General features: G+C 36.7%; 1 protein-coding gene across 2 annotated transcripts in view; it reads right to left on the reverse strand.

The window, feature by feature from the left end:
* Positions 1–261: 261 nt before the first annotated feature.
* Positions 262–19,420, reverse strand: part of LOC127445364 (regulator of G-protein signaling 12-like) — a 116,136-nt gene continuing 96,977 nt past the window's right edge. The window contains exons 7-17 of one of the 2 annotated variants that reach the window (XM_051705399.1): positions 19,050–19,193; positions 16,805–16,984; positions 15,800–15,956; positions 10,783–10,877; positions 10,314–10,508; positions 9,986–10,059; positions 7,016–7,142; positions 6,347–6,443; positions 5,900–5,967; positions 2,337–2,433; positions 262–2,057 (exon numbers count right to left, since the gene is read on the reverse strand). In XM_051705399.1, coding sequence (XP_051561359.1) covers positions 1,495–2,057; positions 2,337–2,433; positions 5,900–5,967; positions 6,347–6,443; positions 7,016–7,142; positions 9,986–10,059; positions 10,314–10,508; positions 10,783–10,877; positions 15,800–15,956; positions 16,805–16,984; positions 19,050–19,193 — 1,797 coding nt within the window. In that variant the 3' untranslated portion in view covers positions 262–1,494. The remainder of the gene's footprint in view (positions 2,058–2,336; positions 2,434–5,899; positions 5,968–6,346; positions 6,444–7,015; positions 7,143–9,985; positions 10,060–10,313; positions 10,509–10,782; positions 10,878–15,799; positions 15,957–16,804; positions 16,985–19,049; positions 19,194–19,420) is intronic. The other variant, XM_051705400.1, reaches the window with a different exon arrangement.

The following is a 19,420-nucleotide window of genomic DNA, read 5'->3' on the forward strand; positions in this document are numbered from 1 at the left end:
CCATCGATTAACAACCTCAGAGCTCACAGTAGGTCTGTTTTAAAAGGTTATCGTAAAATGTATTCGCCTACAGAAAAAAATAATGGGATTTTTACTTCTGGAACCCGACTGTAGCGCTCTATTGCACTCTGACACATTTTGGAATGCAACAATGCGTGAAATTGAGCTTGTCCAGCAAGAAGCATCTTAACTTACATATTTTTGTGAGTATGTTTCATGAGATAGAACTGACAAGAGATATCGGAAAGAGGACACAAGCTATGAGAGGAAGGGAGAGAGATCTCACCCCAAACATTTATTTAACTATTTACAGGTTTGCAGAAATATAGATCTGAGCAGAGATGCTGGTTGTCTGCAAAAGACAGCTACAGAAAACTGAAAATGATTTCAGTGTCAGATGGAACAGAATCGAGGGCAATTCAACAATTTTGGCAACTCAACATGGTAATAAATCACACAGCTGTAAAACAAACTATGTACACATTTAGTACTTTGTCATTTAAAAGAAGATATACTGAACCAGGACAAATTCACCCTTTTTTAGGATTATATTACACGATTACATCCATAACAAATCATGTCATAGCTTAAAAAAACATGGAAGTGACGTCATGGTGATGAAAAGGAAGTGCGTAGCTACACACACACGCAAAAACATTGTTGGATTGCATTTTTGCAAGAATATGATGGAATAAAGAAAACAAAAATAAATTCTGATGTCTGAATTAAAGATTGAAAAATTGAAATATGAGGTCATGATGAGGAGTTACTGATGACTCTGTTGCTATTTAGAAATATGTACTCCGGTTTGATGGACAGATTCATGGAAGGCACGCTACTTGTCACCACAGTGAGGTAAGATGAGGCCTCTGTCATACTAAATCTGATTGTACTTGTTTATACTTTTATCCATGTGTGTTATTCACATCGTTTAACAGTTTTTTTTTTTTTTTTTTTACAAATAAATACATCCATGCCTAAAGGGAGTTGGGTGTTTATTACCTCAAACACTTTGTCTGCTATGTAGTTTATATTAATTGTTGAAGCAGAATTATCACATGTTAAAGTTCAGTAAGTTGGGGCTCCAGTTGGGACTGTCATGTGATCAGCCAGAGGGCAGAGATATGCAGAACAAGAGCAGGGTTGCTTCGGTACACTACTGACCTCAAAATCAGCCTGAATGGCTACAATAAATCTATTTGTTTTTCTCAGAGGAACAAAGCAGTGGAAGTTACTAATTGTCATGACTGTGTGTGACTAGTTGTTTAAAAATACTTTCAGGGAAGAAAATAAAATGTATGTAGAAGTCTCTTTTTCGATTGTTCATTAAAGTGCTTAAAGGGTTTTAATGTACATGGGAAGGTTGTGGTTTTGCCAGGGATTGGCACAGGGCTTACGATGAGGAGCACAGCAAATCCACAGCACTCAGAAATCACACACATCTTCAGGAGGGACCAGAGAGAGGCGAGGATAATACATGCGAGCTTAGATGCTTCACACAGGAGAGGTACCTGATTGAGCCCAACTGTCCTGGTAAGTGCCCTCCCTCAGGAGGTGATGTTGGTCTGGGGAGGAAGGGAACTGGGGAAGGAGAGAGCTGTTAGGGCTTGTGATGTCACATTCGGCAACAAATGTCAGGTCTGTGCCGCACTCTTCTTCCTCCAGTGCCTGGACCCCTCCGTCGCTCCTCCAGTCTGTGATCCCAGATGAGCCCTCTTTTTGTGTGTGTGGGATGGGGGAAAATGCAGAACTGAATGGTGGTTGATTTCGGGCAGCAGCGTTTCTATTGGGCGGCATTAGGGCTCGTCTAGGTGCCTTCCCCTCCACTGCTGAATCCAAGCTCTGCGATTGGTGGCTGGCGCTGAGGGCAGAGCCATTCTCCTTGGATCTGGGCCGAATCTTGTGGGAGACGGGGGTGGAGCTGAAGTTGTCGTTGTTGATGTCTGCTTCTGTGTCGAGGCGCAGGAAGTCAGGCAGGACAAGGTCGGATTTGTTCAGCAAACCCCGCTGGTCATCAGCTCTGTTGCTCTGTGCTTTGGATATGAGCTCGAAGAATTCTGGATCGACAACACACAATTCCAAACCATTTTAATTGTTGAAAAGTGGAAAATAACACATGACACATTACAGCATGCGTGAGTTAGAAAGCTTTCTTGCAAGACAGATTAACTGCAACTGCCAGTTCAAAGTGTGCTTGTGTTAGCAGTAGCTACATCAGCCAGTGTTACTACAGAGACTGGTTAGCATAAGATGTAGCCAAGAACAACTTCAGTGCTTCAAATGGGTAAAATAAAAAAGAAATTTTTCAAGAAAACAAAAGGGGAATAGGGTTTTACCTTCAGCTTCATCTATATTAAGCTTTTTCTGTTTTCGGTTTTCCACCTGGGCCCTGGTTTTCACAGCCGAAGGCTTTTCTGCCGTTTTGTCCTCCCCCTGGGTAGCGACAATGAGAGTGGGGCACATTAAGGGTACGTGGATGAAAGTTGCCTCTTCTACAGGCTTTGTCTGGGGCTACAACTACAGGGGCCTCTTAGGAGCAGTGGAGGGGCTTCTAGTCCACTAGTTACTATCACTGAAGCTTCTTACATACTACTAGTGCAAATATGCTATAGTCAAACCCTGCAGAAAAACCACCACCAGCACAGCATGCCACCACAACACCACATCCCATCAATGTGAACAACCAAGCTCCACTTTCTTAATCATTCCACCATTTCTCTCAACATATCACACAGCCATGGTGTAGTCTAGGGCATACGAAGGCATACGCCGTATGCCCACCTATCTTTCTTAGGATTTTGTGTTTCCCACCTGAAATAAGTGAGTAGGCTTTTGACCCGGAACTTTCAATCTACTAACGCGATGCCGCAGCACCGTTAAGTGAAATGTATATATACACTACCGGTTAAAAGTTTTGAAACCCTTCAAAAAAATGTTTTTCACATATTAGAATAATAGTAAAGTCATCAAAACTATGGAATAACATAAATGGAACTATGGGAATTATGTTGTGACTAAACAAAATCCAAAATAAATCAAAACTGTGTTATATTTTAGCATCTTCAAAGTAGTCACCCTTTGCCTAGAATTTGCAGACATGTACTCTTGACATTTTCTCAACCTGCTTCTTGAGGTATCACCCTGGGATTCTTTTTAAACAGTATTGAAGGAGTTTCCATCTATGTTGGGCACTTATTGGCTGCTTTTCTTTATTTTTATTATTTGGTCCAAGTCATCAATTTCAAAAATATTTTTTTTATTTTTATAGTTTTATAATGAAATAAATAAATATGTTGGCACAATTATATTTTTGTCTACAAAATTAATTTCAAACATTTAAGCATATGCCTTCAAATCAAAAGATTTTTAAGATCATGAGAAACATTTCAGTCAAGTGTTTCAAAACTTTTGACCAGTAGTGTGTGTGTGTGTGTGTGTGTGTGTGTGTGTGTGTGTGTGTGTGTGTGTGTGTGTGTATGTATATATATATATATATATATATATATATATATATATATATATATAATTTATTTATTTATTTTTAAAGTGTACAGAGATTCTCTCTAAACGCTAACGGAGTTGTGGCAGCACAACTGATGGCACTGGCAAGACAGACAGTCTGACTAAGCTGATCCACCAAACAGAATGTTCATTTCAGACCCGAATGGATATTTGCTAACCAATAATTTTTTCAGTAAGGGGCGGGACATTTCCAGTGTCTGATGCACAAGCATCCCTGGAGTAACCATAATTTGCACTGTCAATTTATTTCCCTGCTAAATGTAAATTTGTGTGTAACCTTATATCTAGCTAGCTAACGTTAGCTAATTATCTAATGCTAACGTTATTACCAGCAACACTGACAACGTAAATATTTTCAGCATCTGAGGAGCAAGTTCAACACAGGTAACCACTTTTGCTTCATTTCTTTGATGGCTCACAGGGCTCAACATTAACACTTGTCCGGGACAAGTGGATTTTTGAAGGGGCAAGTGAAAGAATTTTACTTGCCTGACTGAACAATCAGATTGATTAAAACATCAATAACAAAAAAATAACCGGCTATATTTGTGACAGCCTAGGCCTGTATCACTTATTAGAAAGTTCATATTCTTATTCTGCTGTTGAAAGTAATCCAGAGCATATAATTTTATAATTTTAAAGTGATCTAGTAACAGCTGTGCCCTGTTTGATTGACAGACGGCGTATACGTGTGTGCTGAACATGCACGTGTTCCGAAAATGCTCGCGCTATTGCGCACCTGAACGGTCAATCACACTTCACGATTCCACCAAAATGCCCGTCTTGGTGAGGTATTCATGTAAACACAGAGAGTGATGTCTAAAGTGAACATAAACAGTGGAGAAAAAAGTGGATTTATATTAAAATGTTGGCCTTGTAAGTATAAATGTAAGCTAATAGACCTGCTGCTGTCTAGTGTGCCATTATAATAATCAAACAACAATAACAAGAAAACGAGAAAACACTCACTGCTCTTGACTGGATAACTTTAGTAGCTTTCAAATGTATTAATGTATTATAATCATACAGTGAAGACCAGTAGTAGTTTTATGTTGCATTTCATTCTGAATGTTTACTTGAAAGCTTGATAGTCTACTGCTGTTAAAAACCTTTAAAGCTGTTAAAATAAATGTATTTAGCATGTAACTTAAATGTCCTTTTTCCTCTCCAGACAAGTAACGTTTTTAAGTGAATGACCAATTTACTTGTCTGGAGGACAAGCACATGACAATGCTTAATGTATGCTCTAGTCGATTATGTGTTTTGACCATTTGTGAACTGCATTAAACTACGTCTCATTTACCATGCTTTGTGGGTGTGACTTTTTTGCCATGTCATCACCATTTATGATTAAATTACTACTAGAGTACAAAATTGTTTACAAGAGCACAAAGTTCTTCATAGATCTTCATAGAGCCTCTTAATTTTGCTCTCAAAGTGCACCAGATTGATGCATTTAACTTTAAAATGTAAAAAAAATTATTACGGGGGACCATGCCCTGGACCCCCCAGTGGGTCCGAGGTCCACCCACCACAGTCTCACAAAATCCTGTGGGAAACATTGAGGATAAATATGGTAATACAAGATAACGTGTTAACGTGAACATTACTACACTCATATTAGCTACAATGCTTTACAGTTTATTGCATATTATGAATTAATTAGTTAGAGTAATAATAAAGTATTAACAATTTTCATAGTAGCCTAATAAAAGGAACATGAATGACAACTATTATTTTAAATACATATTTAACATCAAGTTACCATAACATGTTTCTTAGCAGTATACTCTACACCATGCCAGCAAGAAATTTACCCTGATATATTTTGTTAGATTATGTGGGACTAAAATTACAACAGAATTATTATTATTGTTTTTTTTATGGAAAAAAATTCTTACACATTTTACATATGTACTGTATATAAATGTAAATGAATTTTAGAGATCGGGTGAATGTGTTTTTTTTATATATATATTTTTTTTTTTTTTTTTTTTAATGGGGGGTCTTTCAGAAATTCACAGTATGTCCACCTCTTCAGACACTACTACACCACTGTCACACAGCTATCAGTAACTACAGAGAGTCTGTACAAGGGAGGACCCCTTGAGCCAAGCAACTCTTGGCGGATGGAGGCTGCTACCCACAACAGTGTGCTGTGGTGAAGGAAATGAAGTGGTCAGAGGTGGGTTGGTGTGATTCGAGAAGGGTTAGAACATCCACAGGCCCAGAAATGCACAGATACACACAGCCTACAGACAAGAGGACAAAATAGGGGAGCCAGCCATGCACAGGCCCCCTACACACAGGCCAAAAACACAAAAAAATGAGAGAAGAGGGTGATAGAAGTGTACAGTCTTGGAGATCAAGGTATTACTGTGGCAGGCTGGCTTCGTGTAGACAGAGGTGGATCATGGCTTTTAGATGAGACCAGCTTTTGTTTGTCTGTTTAAAGGAGGAGAAAAGGAAATTTTGATCATCAATTTGTTTTCAACATGTTTTCAGTTAGAATGATATTACACAGAAAACTAAACGCCAGCGGAAACTAGGAACGAGATCTAATAGGCCTGTACTATACATTCACAAAAAAAATAGGCATGTCAGGGGGCACAAAATAAAGGCTAAGGGCCTGAATGCTACCTGCGGGGAACCTGTTAAGTACGTGTAAGCTATAAAGAACATTCTGAATCAAGATGACTCTAATAGTTTATCTAGGAAAGAAAATTGTTTGGCATCTGTGCTGTTGCTCCACAAGGGGTGAAACAGTAGAATCAGATCAGATGATGTGAGTGATTTCTGTTCTGTATGTGTGTGTGCATCTTGCCTTTTTCTGGAATGTGATCGGCTGCTTCCAGAACCACCCTCAGTCCGTCTAGATTAGATATAGGAAGCCCAAGATCCAGCGGCTCTTTCTCTCCACTCTGCCCACACAGAATCACCAACAAATTTTACATCTATTCCATAAGATCACAAAACACTGACGACATTTGACAATATAATATACAATAATTTAAAATGTATTGTACAGTTTGATTCATCTCTCAATATAATCCACAACATCCATCCATATAGTGATTTATGCTGCAAAACCAGCTAAACGGGCAAGATGATGGAAACATTTTTCATGTGCTATGTAACCCAATACTCCAGAAGAGATTAACCCAAAAAGCACATCGTCAGCATGTTGTTGGTGGGATTTGGTGCACAATGCTACGATCAAACAGCTGATAAAATCTATACAGAGCTTTAAACATATACAGTATGTTGTTAGAAATTACACCAACTAACTGTGGAACAGCTTGCCTGAAATATAATAAGTTGCTTTGATAAGAAGGTGTCTGCCAAGAACATAAATATAAAGTATGTGGGTTGCACATGTGCATAAAGAGGTTTCTAATATACATGCTTACAGATAGGGATGGATAAAACCATCAAACAACACTTCAAAATGTAAAACATCATCTTTTGAACAATAAACAGGTGTTTTACTCACTATCCTGGCCACCAGGTCTTCTAAGTTCAGACCATATTTAGCCACTACTGGCCTCAGCACTTCTGTAACCGGCTTAGTGGGTTTTGCTTTCAGCCCAACAGAACGATTTATGGGCACCAGATCCAGCCTATGAGAAAGGAAGAGAGGTTAAGGTACATAAACTTTAATAAACAAAATGACTGTCCGAGCATGAATTTAAGAATACTTCAATGAATGGACCAATTTTTTAATTCTGTCCGATACGATATTAAAAATCTATATTATTTTATAGTCTGAATAATATATAATATACATTTTAATATATATATATATATATATATATATATATATATATATATATATATATATATATATATATATATAAACTCAGCAAAAAAAAGAAATGTCCTCTCACTTTCAACTGCTTATTTTCAGCAAACTTAACATGTGTAAATATTTGTATGAACATAAAAAGATTCAACAACTAAGACATAAACTGAACAAGTTTCACAGACATGTGACTAACAGAAATGGAATAATGTGTCCTGAACAAAGCGGGGGGGGTCAAAATCAAAAGTAACAGTCAGTAATTGGTGTGGCCACCAGCTGCATTAAGTACTGCAGTGCATCTCCTCCTCATGGACTGCACCAGATTTGCCAGTTCATGCTGTGAGATGTTACCCCATTCTTCCACCAAGGCACTTGCAAGTTCCTGGACATTTCTGGGGGGAATGGCCCTAGCCCTCACCCTCTGATCCAACAGGTCCCAGACATGCTCAATGGGATTGAGATCCGGGCTCTTTGCTGGCCATGGCAGAACACTGACATTCCTGTCTTGCAGGAAATCACACACAGAACGAGCAGTATGGCTGGTGGCATTGTCATGCTGAAGGGTCATGTCAGGATGAGCCTGCAGGAAGGGTACCACATGAGGGAGGAGGATGTCTTCCCTGTAACCTACAGCGTTGAGATTGCCTGCAGTGACGACAAGCTCAGTCTGATGAAGCTGTGACACACCGCCTCCAAAATGATCCCACTCCAGAATACAGGCCTCAGTGTAACGCTCATTCCTTCGACGATAAACACGAGTCCAACCATCACCCCTGGTGAGACAAAATCGCGACTCGTCAGTGAAGGGCACTTTTTGCCAGTCCTATCTTGTCCAGCGAAGGTGGGTTTGTGCCCATAAGCGACGTTGTTGCCAGGTGATGTCAGGTAAGGACCTGCCTTAGAACAGGCCTACAAGCCCTCAGTCCAGCCTCTCTCAGCCTATTGCGGACAGTCAGAGCACTGATGGAGGGATTGTGCGTTCCTGGTGTAACTCGGGCAGTTGTTGTTGCATATTCAAATGTACCGATCCTGTGCAGGTGTTGTTACGCGTGGTCTGCCACTGCAAGGACGATCAGCTGTCTTTCCTGTCTCCCTGTAGCACTGTCTTAGGTGTCTCACAGTACGGACATTGCAATTTATTGCCCTGGCCACATCTGCAGTCCTCATGCCTCCATGCAGCATGCCTAAGGCACGTTCATGCAGATGAGCAGGGACCCTGGGCATCTTTCTTTTGGTGTTTTTCAGAGTCAGTAGAAAGGTCTTTTTATGGCACTTTTCCACTGCACATTACGGTTCGACTCGACTCTGCTCGCTTTACTTTTCTGAGCTTGCTTTTCCACTGCAGTTTAGTGCAGCCTCAACGTGGGTGGGATTATAGGCTGAACGTCATAGTTGCGCCGCCTCTTCGCGTCGCCCCATCCAGCTCTCGTTGGATCCTCTCCTCGGCTACTAACGAGAGGAACGTCTGCACCTTGTTTATTGACCACGGCGTGGTTTTGCGCACAGCCATTCCTTTTTACAATTCGAAAGTTGTGTGAACAAATGATACTGCTATCACTGTTCCTAACTTTAAAACTAGCAGGTTGATGTCCCATGTCGCAAATCCAGTGACGCTGGTAGTGACGATTCTCTCTGGCCAATCAGTGATCTGCAGGGTTTTGACGTCACATTTAGTATCGGCTCTTCTTGCTTGGAACCTCGACAAGGTGGTACTAAAAAGTACCAGGTACCAGGTACTATCCACAGTGGAAATCCCCCAAAAAGCGAGCAGAGTCGAGTCGAGTCGAGCCGTACCATGCAGTGGAAAAGCCTCTTTAGTGTCCTAAGTTTTTATAACTGAGACCTTAATTGCCTACCCTCTGTAAGCTGTTAGTGTCTTAATGACCGTTCCACAGGTGCATGTTCATTAATTATTTATGGTTCATTGAACAAGCATGGAAAACATTGTTTAAACCCTTTACAATAAAGATCTGTAAAGTTATTTGGATTTTTACAAAATTATCTTTAAAATACAGTGTCCTGAAAAAGGGACGTTTCTTTGTTTGCTAAGTTTATATATATATATATATATATATATATATATATATATATATATATATGTATATAAAAGTTAGGCACATTAGATGTTTCACAAATACATAAATTATATTATTTTATCAAGAATATAAATAAAATATAAATAAATACACTAAAATCAGTAGCTTGAAATGCTACAAGTGAATTCAGGAATTACAACATTATAATATACTGTACATTATTAAGGTTAATAATCTGCTAAAGAACAAAGTCTGTTTGACTGCTCAGATAGTTACAACCAACAGATTTGAATGATTAATTGTCCATGTGTAATGGTTATAATTAGGCACAACTGTTATACTGCATCTTTGCTGTAATTTATCACCATCCCTTTGTTTGTTCTAAACAATGGCAAAAGTAATATAAACCTAAAAATAGCTGGAAACAAGAGTCCACAATTAAATATCCAATATCGTTCTGTGAATATCCAATACCAACCGATATGGGTACATTAAAAAAAAATAGTTTAGTTAGGTGGTAAGAAATGTATGAAAGAAAAGAAGTCAATTGAATATATAACTATGGACAAATGAGTAGACAGACAGAAAACACTGACAGAAAGACAAAAGTAAAACAGGTGTGTACCGGAATAGTGTACGTTTCTCCAGCCGTAGGTCTCTGGAGCACAATGTCATGCAGTCCTGGTCCAACACTAAAGGCTTTACACAAAGACAATACATGCTATTATAATCCATTACAGCAGTGAACTATCAAATGATGCAGACACACACACGTGTGCTGCACTCAGCACAAACACACATAATGAAATCACCTTGTAACCTTTTATGATGGACAAACCAAAAGTAAAAAGCAAAAGTGAAGGTACCTCAGTTATTGATGTTTTACCACATAACATGATCAGAGTTAGAACCCTCCACCAGTGACTTGAAATGCACTCAGATAGGCATGTTACCTTCTCTCCGCCCACTAAGAACAGATCCACAGCAGCCAGGTTAATGTCGATCTTCTCGCATAAGCCCAACAGCACCTCTCTGATGGAGATGCCGGGTCTGATGGGTACTGAGCAGCATGAGCCATCCGGAAGGTTAATGTTACAGTGACGCACCGCATCTTCGGACAACAACATGGAGTTTCGCGACACCTCAGCCTTTCAGACAGAGGAACACAAAGGAATAAACAACAGAGGAACAGAGACAGAAACAAATGTTGGGCTAATAATAAATAAATAATCACAAGTATTAGACAGACAGACAGCTAGATCTTGAATTTTTCTACTTTCTGTAAAGCTGCTTTTGGAACAAAGTGTATTGTAAAAAGTACTATATTTTTTATAAAATGTCATTTAATAGATAGATTTACAAATATATGTTTTCAATATGACATCAGCTTGAGTGGTTCAGTGTCAGGCACAGCAGACCCACCTCATTTTTTCCGGAACCAGAGGTGCCAAGTTCCAAACTTGCACCAGACGACAAAGAGCCCTGTGATTCTCTCCGTCCGTTACTACCTGTAATATCTGTGGTGAAAAACAACAACAACAACAACATCCATAACTGACAAACTGGAAACTCCAAACTAAACACTGAAGGAGACAGCACAGACACAAAAAATTTAAAAATTAAATACTATTGAAAACTGTCTGTCAGAATATTCCCTAACCCTCTAATAAGAAACATTTAAGTGAATTATAAGTGTACAGTAAAGCATATACACTATAGTAAAAAAACTTAAATTGATTAAAGATTAGTTACCATAAAATATACGTACTTTTAAAAAATATATATATTTAAAAAGACAATCCATGTAGTTTTATGGTAAAATGTTGTAAAAATTATGATTTTCCCATATAATTAATGGTTAAAATTTATATTATGTTTAACAAGAGAGTACTTTTTACGGTAAACTATTGTTAAAATGATGTTAAAAAACAGTAATTGGGCGTTCCCAGTATTCCCTGCGTGACCCATTACATTTCATTATATTTTATGGGAATAGTTATGTTTCTTCTTATTTTTAATATCAGTTATGTACATTGGGGTGTCCTGTGTTATATTTGATGTAGTTTAGTTAATATTTATTACATTATTTTAATTTTACATGTGTTACCCTGATGGTGTTAAGTGTTTGTGTGAGTGGTCATTGCTCCTGGAAGGGCCACTATTGGTGAACTTCATGTCATTATATGCCCTTCTGTAATTACTACGGTGATTAACAATACATTATAAAGTGAAAAGCAGATTTTTACAGTTTCAGAAGGTTCATATATTAAGTTTATAATTTAATAATATAAACAATGGTACTGCACAGCTAAATATACCGTAAAAACAACAGTTTTAAACTGTAAAATTTACAGGTTGTTCTGTAAAGTTGTTTACATTTTTACTGTATTTTTACATAATTATTCTGGCAACCACAGCTGCCAGTTTTTTTGTTTTTGTTTTTTTGTAAAAACATCAGAATTCTTTTTACCATGTACAAATATCAGTAGCAGTTTTAACCACCACGCAAACCATGCAATTGCGTAGGAAAGCTCCGCAAAAACCGCTTGAGGGGTAACATGTTGTTCGCGCGGTTCACGAAGCTGCCGGGTTCGGGTCAGTAGGACTTTTGGTTTGGGTTTGGGTTTGTAATTTATATTTAAAAAAATATATACAGGCCTTCCGAACTTGTTTCGCCCACGCGCTCTCGCTTACAGACACGTGCGAACGGATGAGGGGCCGTTCACACTGAAAGTATTTTTGCATGCGTCTACTGTTTTTCCATTGTTTTTCTATGTAAATGCACTGGGCAAATGTCCTTGATTGCTGCATCGCATCTCACTGTTTCTTCAGTGTCTCACGCAGGACTGGAACATTTTTAGACGCTGCGTCAAGTTAAAAAGAACTTCAGGTTTCAAAAACGCATGTCGAGACACACGACATACAAGGCACGGCTGCCCCTCAGAACACTAGAGCCCCGCAGCATCAGAATATAAGCTCTAGGTGAAAGTAGTCAATAAAACAGAAATATATTCCTATTGTGTGTGTGTGTGTGTATATATACATATATATATATATATATATATATATATATATATATATATATATATATATATATATATATATATATATATATATATATATATATATATATATATATATATATATATATATATATATATATATATATATATATATATATATATATATATATATATATATATACTGTAACAGTGGAATTCCAAAATGTTACTGGGTGTAGTTTTGCACCCCTGTTCACAAAAAAAAAAAAAAAAAAAAGAAAGTGTTTTGTAAAAAATATATGTAGGTAAATATTGCTTTTTTTATCACTGTATTGTGGAAAAACTGGAAAACATGCATTCATTTTCTAACTAGATTTTTATTTCATTAAACATTTTGAATGTACTTAGCTACAACGGCTGATAAGATGAATTTAACATTAGGATTTAAAATAAATGTTGTCATATTTTAAGTAAAATTTTTCTAAATGGGGCCCCGGGTTGGTCGGTTGCTTGGGGCCTCAGAAATCATAAACCCGCCCCTGACAAATATTATTTGAATGAAGACAAATAGTGAAAAAATGTAACCCTTAAATGCATACCTCTGGTCTTTAGAGACCTGGGACCACATTCCACCCCCTGTACCTCATCCATTTTTTGGAGTTGTGACCACACCTCTTTAGTATTCCTCTATCTATCTCTTATAAATAGTGTAACACAAAAAAATGCCAAAATTGCACACAAAAAATAAAAATAAATAAAAAATAATTTATATTAGTAACACTTTTTATGAAGCCTATATTTTCAATGCATTGTAAAGTCATTATAATGCATTAGTAATGTCTCATAATACACCTTATAATATGTTATAACGTTTCATAAATAATTGTAACCACAATTATAATACTTACGTATTAAGTTATATTTTAGAGCAGGGATGGGTAACTTTGAAGGGGGCGAGGGCCAAAATTTGTTCTCCATTCTACCAAGGGGCTGGATTACAAATCCAACAATGTTCTTGTCAATGTTCAATTTCCTCATTATTGTGGGTAATCTATGCACAACTAATGCAATGTTCTTTTAAAGATTTTGTTACCTATATTAACATATTTATTTAACAGTATTTATAAAAACTAATATAATTATTTTGTAACTTGCGTTTTTCCTAAAACATGCCGTTCACATGTACAAGCAATATACTTCAGACTTACATTTTCAAGAAAATGTATCTCATTTGCATTGTCTACATTTGCAACAGACAAACACACAAATGAACAGACAACATTTTCAACCCCACCTCATAAAACAGCTTATAGGTATTAGTTCAAATCTAAATATTATCATCAATAACAATACTGGATACAAGAACATAACATTTCAGTAAATTAATACAAAACAATTCAGCACCACAACATACACGCACGGAGCGAACAGTCCCGTGTGTCAGAAAACATTCTCTCTATTCGCAAGACTTTTCAACAATCAGTCAGGCATCTCAATCATGCATTTCTTCAAAGTTTCTCCCTCTTATAACAACTTTTTCATTTTTCACAAGCACGAGCGAAACAGCATTAGATGTCTTTGGTGATTCCCGCACTGTCATGGATTTCGTAAACACTTTTGATGCCTTTTACCCTTGTATTTTATTTACCCTTTACATCTGTGAGGAGAGCAGCTCTGGTGTATGTGTCTCTCATACTGTACGCCTCTTTGATCACTTTGATCAATGGTGTATTTGCGAATCAAATTGAAATCTTTAATGACACATTTCGTATCCAGGCAAACAAAAGACATGGGTTCCACCTGTGTACATTAACAACAGCGCGCACTATGTCGCTGACAAGCTGAGGTAAAATTTTGCTCAATTACCTTATAAATGATGAGCAAGTGTAAGATGTTGCATGCTAGAATCCTAGAGTGATCAGCAGGTCTGCTAAGAACAAGCGATCTCTTCTTGTCAATAGTTGTAATAACATCATAAACTGAATGCAGTCTTTACATAATCCCTTTTTCAAAGAAATAAAATAATTCCTCAGTCTTGTCCGACGGACCGTATTCAACGATACAGAGGGCCGTATATGGTCCGCGGGCTGCCAGTTGCCCATCCCTGCTTTGGAGTATGATGCATTATAACACCAGCAACATCCAATTTTATCTGCAGAAGATATAATGTATTTTCTATATTTGTAATATATATAATAGGTATGCATTAAGTAAAGTGACAAACACACCCAAGAATAAAAAAATTAAAAAAATAAAACTGGACTCTATTCTATAAACTTTAATGTACGTGAATCTTATTTGGAGACTTATTTTATAAATAACTTCCATTGTATAAGTTTGACTTGTAGTGTATTGTATGTTACAAGTTTACGTTATGGCTGTTTAGAAGAAGATACTGCTTTTGTAACTTAAAGCAAGCAAAGACCACTTATAATATGATCATGTCATAAAACCTTTTGACTGTTTACACTATGCTGCTTTTGCATGTCTTATAATGTATTATAACTAGTTATAATTATTTATGAGAAATTATAACTTATTATAAGGTATTTATAAGACATTATGTATTTTATGTACAATGCATTATAAAAATGGGCTTCATGGAAAGTGTTATCAGAAATGATAATAGTTTAAGTGCCAAAAGTGTATAGGGTCATTAGAGACCCAAGGTATGTAAGAGTGTTATATTTTTTAAATTTTTTATTTTTTATGATTATTTCATATCTATTTAAGTTTACTATCACAGTTTATCTCTTTCTTTGTTTATTACAAGAGAAGTGAGTGACTATAGTCATACAAATAAATACTATATCATGTTGACTTTCTGTACAACAATGAATTATCAACAATGGTGAATTATCAGAATTCCATATGCGTGTACACATACATATTATACATGCAATTTCTTACTCGAGGTTGCGCTGATGTTTCAGTGATTGACTTGATTTACATTTGACATTGCTATTTGATGAAGAAGCATCACCGAAGTAAACTATAGCAAGTGTAACACATGAACAGTATGACTATTGTCATTTGGCTGTACTACAGAAATAATGTAAGTTGTGCATCTATTTAGACCCAATAAGTACTTGAGAAAATACATATGTGTAATTTATGTGTAGCTTATGTATATCTTATGTGTAGATTATGTGTTATTTGTAGCTCATGAAATTTCAGTGTGAAAATAATGAATCCTGTTCTAGATTTGTCCTGATTTGTTGCATTATCTCTTTAATTTATGAAAATTAAACATCAAAATGTATTTTATTTTATTATTTTGTAATAGTCTTGAAAGTACTTTAAACTTGTGCACTATCTGGGCATTTTGTACATCCATTTTTGATAGATATAAGTGTCAATATGTAAGAGTGTTTGAGAAAATTACCATGAATTTAAGGGTTAATGTAACAGAATCATAATTGATTTCTTTTACTCACTGTAATCTGCAAGATCCTTCTTCTTGGGTCCTTTTCCAAAACTTCTATTTCTGGACCAGGAGAAGAAAATGTTTTTCTTTTTATCACCCTGTTCATCTCTGCTGTCATCTGTGCTGTTCAGTGACCTTCCCGACTTGCTCTTCTTGTCGTCCTGCACCTTTATACATCGTAAATTATTTTCCGCTCTCAAAAACAAAGTATAACTCATAGATCCTTTTGCCAGACACTAAAAAAATCTCTCTACAAGCAGGCTGTCAGTGAAAAACTCTAATGTGACATAAACCAATGATATGCAGAGTTGGGAATAAGATGTAAAAACTTTGATTAGAAGTATAGCTTGCCAGCGATTGACTGTTAAATTAGATCTGACTGGAGCACATAGTGGGACGTTGACTGAGCTGACAGTTTCAGCTTCCTTGCCTTTGAAAGGTTCTGTGATAACTATACTAACACTCGACTATGTAAACAGCACAAAGTGCTGACAATGACTTGAATCTTACACCTCTATTACAAGAAATTTGCTTTTAAATACTTTAGAGTGCGAAGGCATTGCCACATATTTAATAGTGACTTTTAAAGACAATCAAGATGTTTAGCCAAATAACCTGAAGTTGTTTATCGAACCTTTGGTAACCATTTCTAATAACTTCTATTAATATCAATTAACATTTTTTACATTATATAATTCTAAACAGATCAATACTTAACGTACAAAAGTCAAAAATCAACAATTTTCATACATATTAATAAATTACTTATCTGTTAAGCATTAAATATAAGATTTATTTTAAATATGTTAGTTAAAGACTTAATAATGAACACAAACAGAAAAGTGTGGCAAACTTTCAACAGAGAGATAATTAGACTAAGGGGTGTCTTCCCTTGATGTGTCTCATAGATTGTTTGATTTTGTGATATGTTTTTTAAAACATGCCAACTTCTAATGGACAACCATCATGAAGCAGGTATGGTAAATGTGCAAACCATCACCTGTATTTATGTTACCTTTTTGGGTGTTGAGAGGTTGGAGCGGTCAGAGCTTGTGCTGTGTTTGGATGTGGGGCTGCTGGGAACCTGGTAGGGGTCTGGAAGAGGATGCCCCTCCACCTCCGCAAGCATACATTCCTGATACAGGTAGGACTTTAGAAAGCGAGTGTAACTGTCAAACTTCATCAGGTTAAAGATCTATTGAGGGAAGGAACAAGGAGGGAGTGACACTGTTAAATCCCTGCTGAAAAATCCAGGCTGGTTTATACCGATTGGTGCTGGTTGTGGTCAAGATGTTAAATTAGCATAGTCATAGTTCCAGTGTTTTTATGGTCTTGCTGATTAACCTGCTTAAGCAACCTAGGGTCGGATTCATGAAACGTTCTTAAGAAGAAAATTCTTCTTAACTACCTTTTTTTTGTCTTAATTTCTAACTTAAGAAAAAAGTTATGAATATTTTGTATTCCCGGAAAAAAAAAAAACTTCTTAAAAAGTTCTTATCTTTTTTCTTAAAATTGTTCTTAAGAAAATTCTATCAAGTTGAGTTGGGAGTTGGAAGTTGCAAGTCGCACGGGGCTTTTTATGCAGAAATTTGATTTTAGACCAGTTTTGACTAGTTTATGTTTTATGTTAGTTTTATTTTCAGCTTTCAAACCGTGTAAATGTTATTATGAAATTCTAACAATAAATGTTGTTTTGAAGCTTCTTAATGTGGTGACCAATTATGCTATTCAATTCAAATGGATGCGCTACATAGCACACTCCCGCCGCGATCTTTACAGTCCACAGAAACATCCAGTATTTACTTTTTTTAAAAAAGTGACTTGCTACTTTAAAAAAGGTTAATATATAGATACATTTATCATTATGATTTATCAGTGTTGAAGTATTGAATTTGTTGTATTAGACAAGGCAACCTCATGAGCAGAAAGTATAATCAAATAATGTCAAAGCCTGTCTTATGAACTACTTATTATTTATCCTAAGCATTTTCTTTTTTTTTTTCTTAAGAACATTTTTGTGAATCTGGCCCCTGGTGGGGATACCAACACATCAACATCCCATGCTGGGACCAGCATAGTATACACAAAATATGCTGGTGGTTTCCAGCAGGGATTACTTACAAAGGTATGTGGGATCTGAAGTAGCATTTTGGCTATTCCATGAAAATGAGTGTTTCTACAGATTTTGGAATGTGGCAATATTTCAACTGGAATCACAATCACTAAAAAACTATTTTTCACATACTTAAGAGTTGAATGTAGATTCTTGTACACAGCTGGCAGAAAACAATACGTGAGCTGATTGAGACTGGCTTGAAACTAAAGTTTGCTGGCTGGCAAATTTAAAAGTTTTAAATGAAAATCTCATAGAGACGTAAAAGAAAACATCTCAGTATAGCACAAAAATGCTAAATAACTGTAGGAGAAGGGAAAACTATTGAAGAGAGGACTACATTTAAAAAAATAACTGTTTCCATCAGTGCTGTGATGTTATTGTCCATGGGCGGAGCCCCGTCTCATGGTTCGTGGGGGGTCTGTCTGACAAATGCCACAGAACCACTATGATATCTGACATTGTAAATTGTGACCACCATCATGTTTCTGAAGTTTGTTAATTATAGAGATTGTGAATAAAAAGGTGACAGACAGCATGGAGCCTTAATGCTGCTACTTGGTTTTCTTCCTCGAAGACACTTTATAACAACACATCCTCAGATCCTCTGAACTCTCACGACACACACAAAGGCTGCCTGCATGTCTCCTTCCGGTTATCATGAGGTTGGAGTGGTAAGTATGCTACATTCATGATCTCATGACAGCACAGTGCTGAAATCAGAATAGTCCACTATTTCACATCTCCAGCCCAGAATACCTTGCATTACTATGGTGATTAATCCTTAATTATTTGTAGTGAAGGTTACACAGACATAAGAAATCAAGCAGATTTGAATGCCATGAAAAATACTGATATCACCTGCATGAATTAGGATAAAATGGATCTATATACTGTAATAAATTAGTCTGGGAAATCAATCAAACAAAAAGTTATGAAAAAGAAACTGGATAAGGCATGTAGACTGATATTCCAAAATTTCAAAATCTTTAGGATTGGCATCACGCCTACAGGAGCATTGGAAAATTTTGACGCTTTGTTAACACTGTTGTAATGCTTTTTATTCCAAAACAGAGGGTTCTACCCCCAGGGTTTCAGTAAAAAGTGTTGCATGCTAAATTGTGCGCTCCTTTGTGTTCTGTCTCACCTGTAGCTGCTGCTCTTTAAACATGTCTGGCCTTGGAGCATTGAGGATGTCGTCAGCCAGCTGGGCCTGACTATCAATGTTGACAGGTGTGGTGGCCTTGCTCGACAGGAAGCTGTTGTAGATCTCTCTGGCCCTCTGGGACAGCTGGAGGCCAAAAAGTTATGACAATGTCAAAATCAGACGGTGAATTGAAAACATTTTTTTTTTTTTTTTTATTGATTCAAAGAAAAAAACACAACATATACACACCGAATCAACATTTAACTTTTAACCCTCATTAACATCCCTCCCCAAACACCAACCCCACCCTACCCCAAAGAACACCCCTGTGGTCACATAAAATAACACACACACAAACAATAAAATAAAAA

The sequence above is a fragment of the Myxocyprinus asiaticus genome, chromosome 8 (genome assembly GCF_019703515.2).
Source record: "Myxocyprinus asiaticus isolate MX2 ecotype Aquarium Trade chromosome 8, UBuf_Myxa_2, whole genome shotgun sequence".
Classification (NCBI taxonomy): domain Eukaryota; kingdom Metazoa; phylum Chordata; class Actinopteri; order Cypriniformes; family Catostomidae; genus Myxocyprinus; species Myxocyprinus asiaticus.